The sequence below is a fragment of the Thamnophis sirtalis genome, unplaced genomic scaffold, assembly GCF_051295495.1.
Source record: "Thamnophis sirtalis isolate CommonGarterSnake01/CBP01778 unplaced genomic scaffold, rThaSir2_p1.2 scaffold_6, whole genome shotgun sequence".
NCBI lineage: Eukaryota > Metazoa > Chordata > Lepidosauria > Squamata > Natricidae > Thamnophis > Thamnophis sirtalis.
Window position 1 is genome coordinate 67,406,932 of NW_028261386.1, and position 13,641 is coordinate 67,420,572.

Here is a 13,641-nt window from a genome sequence, read left to right on the forward strand (position 1 = left end):
GAATCAAGGAGAAATTTCCTAATAGTGAGAGCAATCAACCAATGGAATGGCTTGCCTTCAGAAATTGTGGGTGCTCCAGAACTGGAATTTTTAAGAAGAGTCTGTGCAGCTACTTGTCTGGAATAGTATAGGGTCTCCTGTTTGTGCAGGGCATTGGACTAGAAGACCTTCAAGCTCCCTTCCATCTAAGTTATTCTTTATTTCTGTTATTTTTTTAAACGCTGTCCCTACTAGAAATGAGTATTGAACTATTTGTTCTTCTCCTTTGGTATAAATCAAATTTCATTACCCTTAGCATAATACAATCCACTTGTCCAATCTGTTTTAACAATCAGGTCCAAAGAGAGTACTAATTCATAGTGTTATAATATTACTGAGAGGCCATTAACTGAACAAACATTCATTACATTTTCTTTAATTAAACAGGAGTAACCAATTGCATTAAACGTCATTCTGTACCTGAGAGAGCTTCATCTGCATGTGGGCAAAGACATGAAGAAAACCAACCACAGCATCCCAAAGCCTGCTGTGTGCAAGACTCTGTTGATTACCTGTACATGGACCCTGGAAAAAACAAACGACAACCTCAAAGAATAAAGAGTATACAACAAAAAAATCACCAGGAATCAGGTGGAATATCAATGTAATGAGTTATTATTGTGAATATGGATTTAATGTAAATTTACCTTCTGTCATTACAAAATTTATCTTCTGTTATTACAAAGCAGCAATCAAGCCAAATAATAACACGTTATACAACATTTAGTTGTTTTTCATTTATTATATATTTCTAAATTCAAATAAAGCCCCTACGGATATTCTGTGAAAGTCAGCCTTTTCAGTCACCTAAACAGGAAGGGCAACTTCAATTTGGCATTTATCCAACCAAATAAAAAGCCATTATATTATGCAGATGGGTTCATTTACATGTGGAGTATACAGATGTATTTGTCCATTTATATCTAGCGTCAGAAATAAGCACTACATTAAAGCAACTGTTTAATTTATGTGAGGGCCAAATAAATTATGTAATCGTACTAACGATCTAAGTCAAATCAAATAAAAAATGTATTATAGTCAAAGACCAACACAAAGTGATTTCCAAATAAAATGGCACTGGTTTTAAATTTTGTATTTCCCAAAATCACTAAATCTTAAAGAATGTCAAAGAACACGCATAGGCACGCGCACACACAAACCAATGTACAGAGTCAATATTAATAAAATAAAAGATCACAATCCTCTTTGATTTTTAAAGATTAAAGCATCAATGGGAACAAATTGGTTTTGTCATTACTCTATTCATCATGTCCATGTAGCCATTATAATTAGTTTTAGACCTTTGAGAGTCAAAACCCTCTACCAGGAATGGAATGCTATATAATTAAATTGTATAAAACTCAATAGCTTAAAAATTCAGTATTAATATTAATGACTGTGTGTATCTGATAAGTCCCAATAAGGATAAAAGCATTTGTAGTCTGCTTCCTGGTGGACTAATGCATAAAACCATAGGAATACATAGTGCAAATGGTCACTCTAGGATGGTATACATAGAATGTTAGTATGAGTGACTGACATAAGGTCTCTCTTTCTCTCTAATCTGAGAGTTTAACCAAAGACGGTGTATACTACTTAACAATTTGAAGAAATTCTAGCAGCTGGATAACTCACTTAAATTACTTAATTAGCACTCAAGTAATTTCAATGAGTTATCTGCCTGGTAGAATTACTTCAAACTGTTAAGTGGTATACGTGTTTTTTTGGTGCATTTTAATTAGAGACTATTTTCATATTGCTCACTTTGTGGAAATTAGGAGGTCACCACTTGCATACCAGAACTTTCTCCTCTTCATTTGTTGACAAACATGTTATTCCCAATTTATTTATTCGATTCTTTTAGAGGTCCATGACAGGGTCATGAAATGACGTGGAAAAGCAATTTATTTACCTGAATATATTCTGTAAGAGTATTGAAGACCTGCTTTGCAACTTGAATCGCTTTAGAGAAATTACGTTGTCCTTGTTCATCAATAACTTCCTTTCCAGAATAATACCAATAGAAATCACTAATTGATTCCTAAAATTGGAAATAGAAAAAGATAAAATATTTTTTCAAAAAATATGCATCTGGAAAATTTGTTTATAAATTCTCCAAAACTGTGAGACAGATTAATATTAGAAAAAAATATATTCTGTAAAAATCCCATCAGCTTTAGAATTCAAATAAGGTCCACTTGAATCTTTACACATAGGAATCATGAAAACTCAGATTGAAACTTCAACTTTCATTTGATTTTCCTGCTGTTACGTTCTTTCCTGTATGTAGGAGAATACAAAAAGCAAAAAGGGGTAAGGGAGGATGGGAACGAATGCTTATGAAAATTTTGTACAAACATGGGAGGAGACTGGATGACTGTTGGAAAGAATTTTGCAAAGGGTGTCACCAATGTACCTAAGGCAATTAAACTTTTTTTCCTTTTACTGCTTTCTTGTTCCCATATTTCTACTGTATCTTAGAAGAATAAAGGAGAGGAAATAAGCATTATCAATCTTGCTTTTTGATATAAAATATTCCAGTGTGGAAAAATATACATAACAGTGTTACAAATTAGCAAAATATAATAATAGTGGGGTGTATGTGTGTGTGCACGCGCACGCACACACACACACACACAGAGATAAATAGTTTTTCATTTTTTTCTACTTTTACTTTTGTGATCCAATTTCAAATTTGGGTTGTTAAGGAATAATTCTAATGAAAAATTTAAATCATGCTTATGTACAGTTTTCCCGTGACCCGACAAAAGCGCGCCGACAAAAGCGCATCACTAAAACCGCGACATCAACGCGCCAACAGCGCATTGACAACAGCGCGTCGAAAGAAGGGCGATTTACAACAGCGGGTCGACAGAAGGGCGATTTAAGTTAAGGTAAGGGTTAGGTTTAGGGTTAGGTTTAGCATTAGTGTCACGTTTAGGGTTAGGGTTAGGGTTACGTTTAGGGTTAGGGTTAGCGTTAGGGTTAGCGTTAGGGTTAGCATTAGGTTTAGGGCTAGGGTTAGGTTTAGGTTTACAGCGCCCTTCTGTCGGCGTGCTGTTGTCGGCGTGATTCAGTGCTCATTCGTCGGCGCGGTTCAGAACTCGCTGTCTTGTCACCGTGGTTAAGTTGTGCGTGCTTTTGTCGGTCGCCATTTTGTCGGTGAACCCAGTTTTCCTACTACTGTACATGTATTCTTGCTTTGTAAAGGCAAACACTTAACAAAATTTAGAAATATATGGATGCTTATGTATTGCATAACTATTCTCCAGATCCCATAGGTTTGAGTTTTAATAATTAAAATGTGAAACTCAATAAATTTCTCTGCATTACAACTTCAAAACCTACTAATTAATACCCATACATTTATTCTTATTGCAAAAATAACATAAACTTTAGTGAAACCTTACAGTGAGTGATATTTTACCTGAACTCTCAATAAATAATCCACAGTTGATATGATAATGTTGACAGTTGTATTATTACCAGTCTGAGTTCTCAAGTAATTCTGAAAACCTTGGAGAATAGAATGAGATGGAGTTAACGTTTGTCCTAATCTCGAACTTCTTGAAAATTATCTATATCATAACATGCTTACTTGTATGTAATTAACTTTTTCAATATATTAATTATACCTACCAAACCTATTATTTGGTTTACAAAATTAAGCTTTCATCATTATTTTGGTATTTTAGAGCATTGGATGCAATAGAGGAGGAGGAGAACAAACCTGAATTATGACCTTCACAAAGCAACTGAAGGAACCGGAAGAGGTCACAGGTAAATTCATCATCCTGCATCACCTTTTCTCCTGTGGAAAAGTCAATCCCAATAAGTATCATAACAAGATGCCAGGTAACATTAGAACATCACATGTAGCACTTGTTGCTTTAAGAATTATAGACATAATTACATTTTGTAACATTTTCCCAGAATCAGTTCCATAGTGTTTTTATTTGGAAGTAGGTATGTTCATTCATTATGAGAAAAAAAGTAAAATTTGAAAACACATCTCCCAAAAATGTAGCAACGTGAGCTTGGCAACATTTTAGAAATTATCTCTCATTTTAATTTTGAATTTGTGAATATGTAATATTGGGAATCTAATGTTTAGGATCAGGTAAAAGGAATGACCTAAGGATGTAATCTATAGATAGATACTGGAATAAGCAAAAGCTATTGTAATCGAACTAAATTAAGCTTATTGAAAATTTGCTTAGTTCTAAAATGCTTATTCAGGAGAAAGTTACTGAAGCCAATGAAATAAAGTGATATATCTCTAATATTGTTTTTATTCATGAAAAATAAGAATGTAACTGAATACTGATTTCTAAATAATGCCCGTTTCACTATTTCAAAAAGGATAGAGTGCTCATAGTCACTCATGCCTTAGTTATCTCCTGAATGGGTTACTGCAACCAATTCTACACGAAGCTGCCCTTGAAGAGTATTCAGAAACTTCAGCTGGTATAAAATATGGCAGTTACCTGCAATTACAGGTGCCGGTTGTTCACCACAAGCTTCAATGTTTCTCTGCCCACTTCAAGGTGCAGAGAAGACTGTTAAAGGCCTTCATGCCTTGGGGCTGAGTTATGTAAGGACCATACAGTATCTCCCCCATGGTGTCTACCCGTCCTATTAGATCTTCAGAAGAAGAATAGAATTCTATTCTATTCTATTTAGAAAACAGCATCTCTTTAATTCAGTGGCATGGTGGCCTAGTAATGAAGACGCTCACCTTCCACTTGGAAGCTTTGAGAGTTCAATCCTAGATAGCAGCAGATGCTTCTCTTCTAAGGTGCAAAGAAAAAATATCTGCTGCGAACTCTGCATAGCATCACGAAGGACATCTGACCAATAAATGCTCAGCTCCATCCAGTCACCCTGACTTTACCCCAAATTAAGGGATTACAGTGTCATAAAAAGGAGAGGGTTTTTTTATTCTTCATTGTAATCTGTCCAGAGTCATGTAAACAAGATGGGTGAGCCTATAAATTTACTAAATAGATAAATAGGTTGGCCTATGTAAACAAAAATCCTCTTGTGTATTGTGTGATGTGCAATGGTAATGGCTATATATTCAGAAAAAGTCTGAACGTACAGTAAAAGTGAGTACAGTAAAAACTTTTAACACAATACAGTTTAGTTAAAATATTGCCTGTGCCCATGCTACTATTCAATGGCATTATTACACATACAGATGTTTTGTTCCTGTCATGGACCATTTGAGATGGGAATATATTTTTCAAGAAGTAATGTATGGTAGAAAAAAAATGATGAGTGTTGTGGTAGGTGTTGCAGTTCTTGAAAGTGCTTAAATGGCAGTTTATGAATTATCTCTCCTTCCGAAGGCAAAAGGATTTCCCTGGAAATATTTCTGTCCATTTCTTTTGTTGCGCAGATTCTGGATATAGAACATTTGGATTTAATACATATACCAAAAGCCATTCCATCCTAACCATTCTCTTCTATACTGCTGATAATTTTTTCCAAGTTGTTTCTTACATTTATTTAAAGCACCTACTTACTTGCAATTATAAATAATGAAAAACTGGTAATCATATACATATTTCATATTATATATGAGAGGAGAGAAAATCTTTTGTGAACAAAAAAGAGAAGGTGTTTACCATGTTGCCTAAATGCCAATCAAGTAATTTATGAAATTCCAGAAATGCCCTAGAGTAGTGATGGCTAACCTTTTTGCCATCATGTGCCAAAAGCGGGGAGCGCACAGGGGGGGTCTGCATAGGGATGCCCATACCCATAACTCTAAGCGCATAACACAGACACACATGCATGTGCACGCAACCCCCACTCTCCCCCCGCTTTTGGTGTGCGATGAACCCGTTTTTTGCCCTTCCCAGGCTCTAGAGGCTTTCTAGGATCCTGGGGACGACAAAAACAGCTCCCCCCCCCCGGAGGCTTCAGGTGGCTTCCCTGGTGCCTCCAGAGGGCAAAAAACAGCCCAACACTCAAACAGGAAGTCTATTCCCGAACTTCCGGTTTGCGTTTTCAGTCGTTTTTCGGCCTCCGGAGGCTTCAGGGAATCTTTGTGACAAAATTCAGTATAATCCAGATTATGTAAAACAAGGAAAGAAAACATCAGAAAGATAACTTTTAAACTGAAAGGAGAGGAAAAAATGCACTTTCAAGCTTATCATGATCTATGGAAACATTATTTAAATTGTAAGGAAGAAATGAAAATGTAAGAAATTAATGTAAATCGATTTATACCTTTGGTTTTGAACCTTTTTCCATTAATAATCATAACAAGTAAAACGTAACACATAAAAAACCGCAACATTGAATACATCACAAAAACAAATCAGATACATATCTGGTAAAGAACTGTCAATGTTTTACCAGTGGGGGGTCCAGCATTAAGAACATGAAGCTTGGTCACAATGAGTGAGGATCAGAATAAAGAGACTGTTGGTACAATGAACAATAAAAAAGGGCACAACCAATAATAAATCTTGAATCAGTTAAAAGGCCTATATTTAAGATTGTCTGAAATACTTATTTTATCACCTACAAGGGAAAAAATCCAGTTTTAAATAGACACGGTATAACCCCTTCCAAAAACCAGTAAGATATGGTCTATTCCATTGCTTTGGTGTTTTAAATATCTCTCTAAAATGGTATGTCTGGAATCTTCATAGTTTCCATTTTAAGAAAAGGATTGTGCATTTTGCAATAATCAATGGTTTATCTGGCAGCAATTATTATTATTACTGATCACACACCTTTTAGATCCTACCAGGGTGGTTTACAAAAATGTCAATTATTAATACTAGAAATAATAATCAGGGCAAAAGTAAACATTTTTCTTCTTTCTCTCTCCCTCTCTCTCTCTCTCTCTGTCCCCCTTCAAGAATCATGGAACAGTTGAAAGTAAGGATCCTATTTGAGGGGAGGAAGCAGTTGAATGGATTAAACTGATCTTCGTATCCCTTACTTGTTTGCCTTGGAGCTCATTATTACTATTAATCAATGCTTTCCAAATCTGGATAAATTATCCCAAATTTGGTACAAATAGTTTTACCTACATTGGGCAAAAAAGGACTTTCTGATAATGGTTTTGGATAATGAGGGAAATGGTTTAGGAAGTACTACCATAATTATCAACCAATATGTGATAATACTGTATTATAAGCACTATTTCTGTATTTGCATCCCATATTCTATTTCCAATGTTGAAGCATTTAAAGCAATGACGAAAACTATTCCTACAAAAATCATCATGTGTTTTAAAATTGTACTTCTCAGTTAAAAATATTTTGTATGTGTGTGCACATACACAGTCACACCCTTTCAAGTCAGTGTTGACTCACAGCAACTTCCTAACTAGTCCCTGCAGTTTTCTTGGCAGGATTTCAGAAGGTACTTGCCATTGCTAAGTGGGAGCAGAATTCAGTCTTCCAGTTCCTTTTATGATGCTTTAACCATGCAGCAAATTGTGCTCTCTAGTTACGCTTTTTAAATAATGTCATTCTTTGTATCTTACAATAATTCACAATTTATAATATTATTATCATTGATAGTTGAAAAATAGCTGAAAATTAATGATTTGTTCACTGAGAATTAAGCATTTTTAATTTCATAGGCTATTTATTTTATAGACAGTTGACTGAAGAATTTTGAAGTTTAAATAACACTTTAAACCTAACACATTTTTTTTCAATCAGTCAAATGTAGCATTATAATGAACTTTCTAACTGAAATCAGTGATATTTCAAAGTTTTAATCTTCATTTGCACAGTGTTAGGGCTTAGTTCTGGTTCGGGCTTAGCTTTGCTACTGAAACTTGTTTTACCTAAATGGAGTTGTTTTTTTTTAATAAGAACAAGGGATGATTGAGGTATATATTGAAGTTTCCCTTCTAGAACAGATTCACACAAACACCAAGAAATGTTGAAAAGGAGTTTCATCAACACAATTACAACCGGCTATCATGCATTAATTCTGTTAATGTTTACAACATTAAAATAAACAACAATAAAAACATAACTTTTTAATCACAAAACATCCCCTCTCCCTCCCCACCATCAAAGTCAAGTCTGGATCCTCCACTGATTTCCTATGTTTGCACAAACTAATGCAGCCATAAAGCCACATTAAATACACGACAGAAATGCTACAGGAAGACCACAGCACATGGCGGATTTTAATGTCATATGCACACATTTTATTTACAACCAACCATCACAAATACTTGGCCCACCATGAAAATAACACCACCAAATGAAGCAGAAAAAAAAAGAAGAAAATCAAAAAGCTTGCTGCTCTTACATCTAGTGTGCCAGATACTGTGCATATCCTGAGAAAGGGAGGAAAAAACAAAGATGTGGGGAAAGTTGGCATACAAATGGAACTTCGGAGAATACAACCATGATAATAATAATAGTAATAGTAATAATCCTACTTTGACATTCTAAAAATAAAAACGAACTGCATGCTGCATGGTGTTCAGGAGCTGTACAGTGCTGACACGAAGCTTACAACAGGAAAAAAGAAAGTCAATTGATGTGTAATAATTACCACGCTCATGAGTGATGACTGAGGTAGGGGAAGACAGGACATTGATTTCAAAGAAAAGAAAATGGGGGAAAAAAGAAAAAAGTGAGAACTTGTTTCAGAGTTTAAAAATATATATTTAGCATTGCTTCTGATAACTTAATTCTCCATGAATCAAATCAAAAGTCCAATTTAAGTAAATACATAAAAATGTAGAGAGAATTAAAATATTTTGATATCAGAATCATAATTCAACAGAGAGAAAAGAAAAAGAGAAAGAGATGTATGTTGTATTCTTTTATAACATATGCCCAGGTTCCAAAAGAAAATGAACTTCTTTAATGAAAACCTTACTATGAAATAGAAAAATATGTGCAAAGAAAAAATATATTTCCATTCTTGAAAACCATTCATTTGATTGATTATCAAGTTTTTGATAATCAATAAAATGAAACAAACTGGACTACCAAAATTTACTCATATGAGCTCGCTTCCAGTCAGATGAGTAAAAAATAAAAATAAAAATGCTAAAATAAATACTGGAGTAAAATTAAGGACAAGAATGCACAGAATCAATAACTTAATGCTTTAAAAACCTTTAAACGTTTATCTCCTTTTAACTTGATCTAAACACCAAGCTAATCAAAAGAAGTTGGAAATGATTGCAGTGAAATTGTTAAAATATATTAACTTGCCTAACAGAATAGTAAATCGTTTGGTTTTTCCCTTATTTTGAAGAATAAACGTGAAAGGATTTGCTAAAGTATATAATAGAAGAAATTCCATTGAGAATGAATATAAGGGACAGAGATTTTAATGTTATAAGCCGCCCAGAGTTGCTTTCATACGAGATGGGCGGCAAATAAATTTAATAAACAAACAAACAAACAAACAAACAACTAGTCACAGAGAAAATACACAAATGATTCTAGATGGAAATAACAGATTTATACAACAAAATAATAACAGTGGAAAAGCTGATCAAAAGCTAGAAAAGGTGAACTGGTTCAAAATCAAAAGTTCTGATACTTTTTTAAAAAAAAATCAGGAATAAAGAATTGTTGGTTCTTCAGATGTTGCTGAACCTATTTCTATTAGCCCATGACGCATGGCTAAGGAACTCCAATATTTGCTGTCCTGCAACACCTGGAATGCCACCAGTTCTCTCACTTTTAAGTAAAGGTCACAAACAGCATTTAAATCACTTTCAAGCAAAATAATTTCACGAAGAATTCATCTTTCTTTGATACATATTTTTATTACAGAATAGAATATACATGTCACAAGTGTTCCATTGATTAAAATAATCTCAGACAGATATTTTCTTATCACTGTAAAATGATAAACAGGTCATACTTTATAGATTTAGGATTATTGTATAGCATTCGGAGTCTTTTTGGAGTGGGGTGACCTTAACAAATACAATAAAATAATGTATAGGATTCAAACTTCAGCTACCAATGTAATCGGTTGTGGCTTTCCTGCCTACTGAGGAGATTACCTGGGAGGAAGACAATTTATATACAATCATTGTCTCATATGTGTCACACAATAGCAAGATTTAATATTGTACCACCTATGCTAGTAGAAGAGAGATACTTCAGTCCAAGAGAGATTATCTTCCTGCCAGTTGGGAGATATGAAATTTTCTTTGGCTTACTGTGCTGCTCGTTTTACACTTCAAGGTGCTCAAACTTAATAACCTTCTGTTGTTAAACTATCCAGGTTAATCTGGTGTACAGAAAACTCATTTTATTTTGGCCAATGTGCCTGGAGAAGTGGCCAATTCCTTTTATGTCATGTGGAAGGCTAACAAGTTGTCACAGATCCTTATGAATGTTGATTTTTTTGAAAACTCCTTTTAAGTTTTTATTCTGCCTGTTATTTTTTATCATGGACCGGGTTCTGTTGACAGCTGGCCTATAATCTATTACAATTTAATACACTACTAAAATTTGGTATTTGTAAACTTTAACTGAGTGAAACAATGCATCACAGGCAGTGGTGGGTTCCAGATTCCGTTCCAACCGTACCGGTGGAATGGCCCAGATTTTACCCACATGGATGTGCGCGGCATACACGCACATGCATGCTGTGCACACATGCATTGTAGCTGCAAATGACGCTTCCACAAGCTTCCACAACGCTCCAGCTGCTCGGCGGAGCATTGTGCAGGTGCTGTATGCACCATATGTGTGCGCGGAAGCGCCAAAAGCTTTAAAACATGGTAAGGAGCTCACGCGGGTGGGTGGGCCCTCCGGAGCACTGTACCGAAATGGTACCTGGTGCTCTGGTATGCCAGTAATGGGAAGTACCGCCTGCATCCCACCACTGATTATAGGGCAACAATTTTTGAACCAAGTTACCTCAAATGGGCAATTTACAGAATGAATACGAAATCCAGGACCCATGTCTGCCATGGGACTGAAATTTGGCATATTTGGGCTCACTTCGATGCTCTTATGCTGCCACCCAAAGATTCAATAGGCTGGTCCCACCTAGTCGTCCTGGGCTATATCCTGGAAACTGGATATTCCAGTCCCACCACTGGCTACTGTAGAGTGGTTAGCCGCTGTCAAGCCAGCAGGAAGTCAGAAATCTGACCACAATTTTTTATCCTTGGTCATTCTGTTTGTTTAGATAAGGAAATACTTCTGAAATGATGATCAACAGGTAATGGGTTGTCTAGTCGATATAATACTAAATGTTCATGTCTGTAATGTTTAACTGGGCAAAATGTGGCATTATAGGGCTAAATCCTTTCAACCAAGATAACTAAATTGGGCCGATATACAGAATGTGTCCAAATTTGGGAACTATAACATAAAAATATCATAAAACATTTTATGACATAATACAAAACTGTCTTAAAATATTTCCTGAGATCAACTCCTGATGTTTGACTGCGCTGTACAGTTCAATGTGAGCTACTTCCAAAGCAGATAAGTCTCTGAATAAAACCCTGAAATTTTAAGAACTTTTCCATTACATTAGAAGATACTAAGTAATCTGGTAAGGAAATGTCTCTGAAATAATGACCCAGCAGGTCATGGTTGTCTAGTCACAAATAAAGACAAACTCAAGTTATAATTATTTTGATTTAGTGACTTTAAAGGGTCCAGGCAACAAAACTTTTTGATAAGGAAAACTGTACCTGATCCTTCTTCTGTTACCATTCCAAGGCCTTCTGCTTTATTCTGTCGTTCGAAAGCATTTAGGTCAAGAACACTATAATGAAACATACACTGTAGTTTTAACCACAAACATTCAATTTTGCTGCAAGATGTAAGCAAGGTATTTCTGTGCATTTACACTTTATGTAACTGGGTTAATACCAGTAAAGTATGAATGCATTTCACTGTATGGCACAAATACCTATTTGGCTCAGCAAAGATGAGTCACATAATTTTTGTTATCTTAAAGACAGGAACTTCACCTTTAATAAAATATTTAAGATTCAAATCTTCATAGGTCATGTTTAAAGTAAACAAAACCTTTTTTAGAAATGGTCTTTTTCTGACATTGTACAAGGAGGACATTTTTTATATAGAATTAATTCTCATAAACAAATCGGTAAACAAGGTAGCCTTTCCTACCTTCACAACACACACTGGCACCTTTGTAGGCTTCAGTAAGCAAATTGCCCAGACTTTTTTTAGTATATATGATATAAGTGGTGTGTGTGTGTGTGAAAGTAATGCTGATACTCCACCGTCTTTAAAAGGAGTCCCTGTGGATTTTACTCCGCTAATTGTTGCAGACTATAGGGGCAGTGCTCATCTCCATTTCAAGGCCATAGAGCCAGCATTGTCCGAAGACATTTCTACCAGCACGACATTTGGCCAGCATGTCATCACTGAGCACCATTACCTTCCCATCACAGTAGTACCTATTTATCTACTTGCATTTGCATACTTTTGAACTGCTCGGTTGGCAGGTGCTTGGTGAATATTGGAGCTCCCCCTGTTGCATGGTGCTCAGGTGTCAAACCTGGACTGCTGACTTTCCAGCCAACAAACCCAGAGTCTCAGCCGCTGAGCCACTGAACCAACCTTCCACAGGTAAACACATAAAAGGGCAGCTTCAGTTGTACAGTTATAACCACCAATGTGATATGCTGCTGAGAGCAAAATATAATAGTCTACCTCAACATCATAGCAATAAACTAGCTAGACATAATTATAAAAAATATTTTCACCCAACAATGAGAATATACATCTATTATTGAATGTATTGTTGATTGATGGTTTTTTAAATTGTTGACTGTTGTTTTTGTAAGTCATATTTTTTAAAGTTTGGAAGTCATCTAATTTTTTAAAATAAACAAATAAATATATTTAGAGAAACTTTAGTGTGAAATTTCTACCTTTGCATCTCAACCTTTGAGTTCCTTATCATAAACACATTAAAGAAGTGAGTGTGCTGCAAGACATTAACGTAATGAATACTTTATTATTAAATATACATAAAAGAGAAGTGTTTCTGAGAATCTGAAAAGAAAAAAAAACTTACACTGCATTTGGGAACTTCCCCTAGGCCAATATTTTAGCATCTGTATTCCAATACTAATTCCATCCGTAATAATATTACATCTTAGAAAATAAGACAAGACTATCTTTAAAAAAATCATTGAACCCTATTGATATTCTGTGATTTTGAAAGTCATTGGGCATATTACTCATTGTTCAACTCTGTACTGTAACTTGTTCACTTTTCTTTTGCTGTACTTTAAAACTAATAGAAGGATTTCCCTAGGCATTCAAACCTACCGAGGAAAATCAAAGTTTATATTGAAATATTTATTCAGTTGTTTGCTTATTCATTCCTTCAATTATTCATTACAAAGCTTTCTATGCTTCTCCATTCCTTACTTGCTCTGGGTAGCTCATGATAGTATATAATATAAAGGTTTGAAAATGTACTATTTTTTTTTCTCTTACCTGCAAGACTGCATAAGACCAGCAAGGCTCTGAAAGAAGCCTACATCTTTTTTGTCCTTGAGATAGTCAAGCATTTTCTAGAATAAAACATCATTTCATTTCATTTTAAAATGTTTCTTTTTTGCTTTTTGACATAACATCC

The 13,641-nt window shown here is 35.0% G+C and overlaps 1 protein-coding gene across 1 annotated transcript in view; it reads right to left on the minus strand.

Annotated features, from left to right (window-relative positions):
- RYR2 (ryanodine receptor 2) overlaps positions 1–13,641 on the minus strand; it is a 276,429-nt gene that overhangs the window by 23,563 nt on the left and 239,225 nt on the right. Inside the window, exons 83-88 of the mRNA XM_087718053.1 lie at positions 13,500–13,576; positions 11,714–11,787; positions 3,770–3,850; positions 3,467–3,555; positions 1,952–2,080; positions 460–564 (exon numbers count right to left, since the gene is read on the minus strand). Coding sequence (XP_087574179.1) covers positions 460–564; positions 1,952–2,080; positions 3,467–3,555; positions 3,770–3,850; positions 11,714–11,787; positions 13,500–13,576 — 555 coding nt within the window. The remainder of the gene's footprint in view (positions 1–459; positions 565–1,951; positions 2,081–3,466; positions 3,556–3,769; positions 3,851–11,713; positions 11,788–13,499; positions 13,577–13,641) is intronic.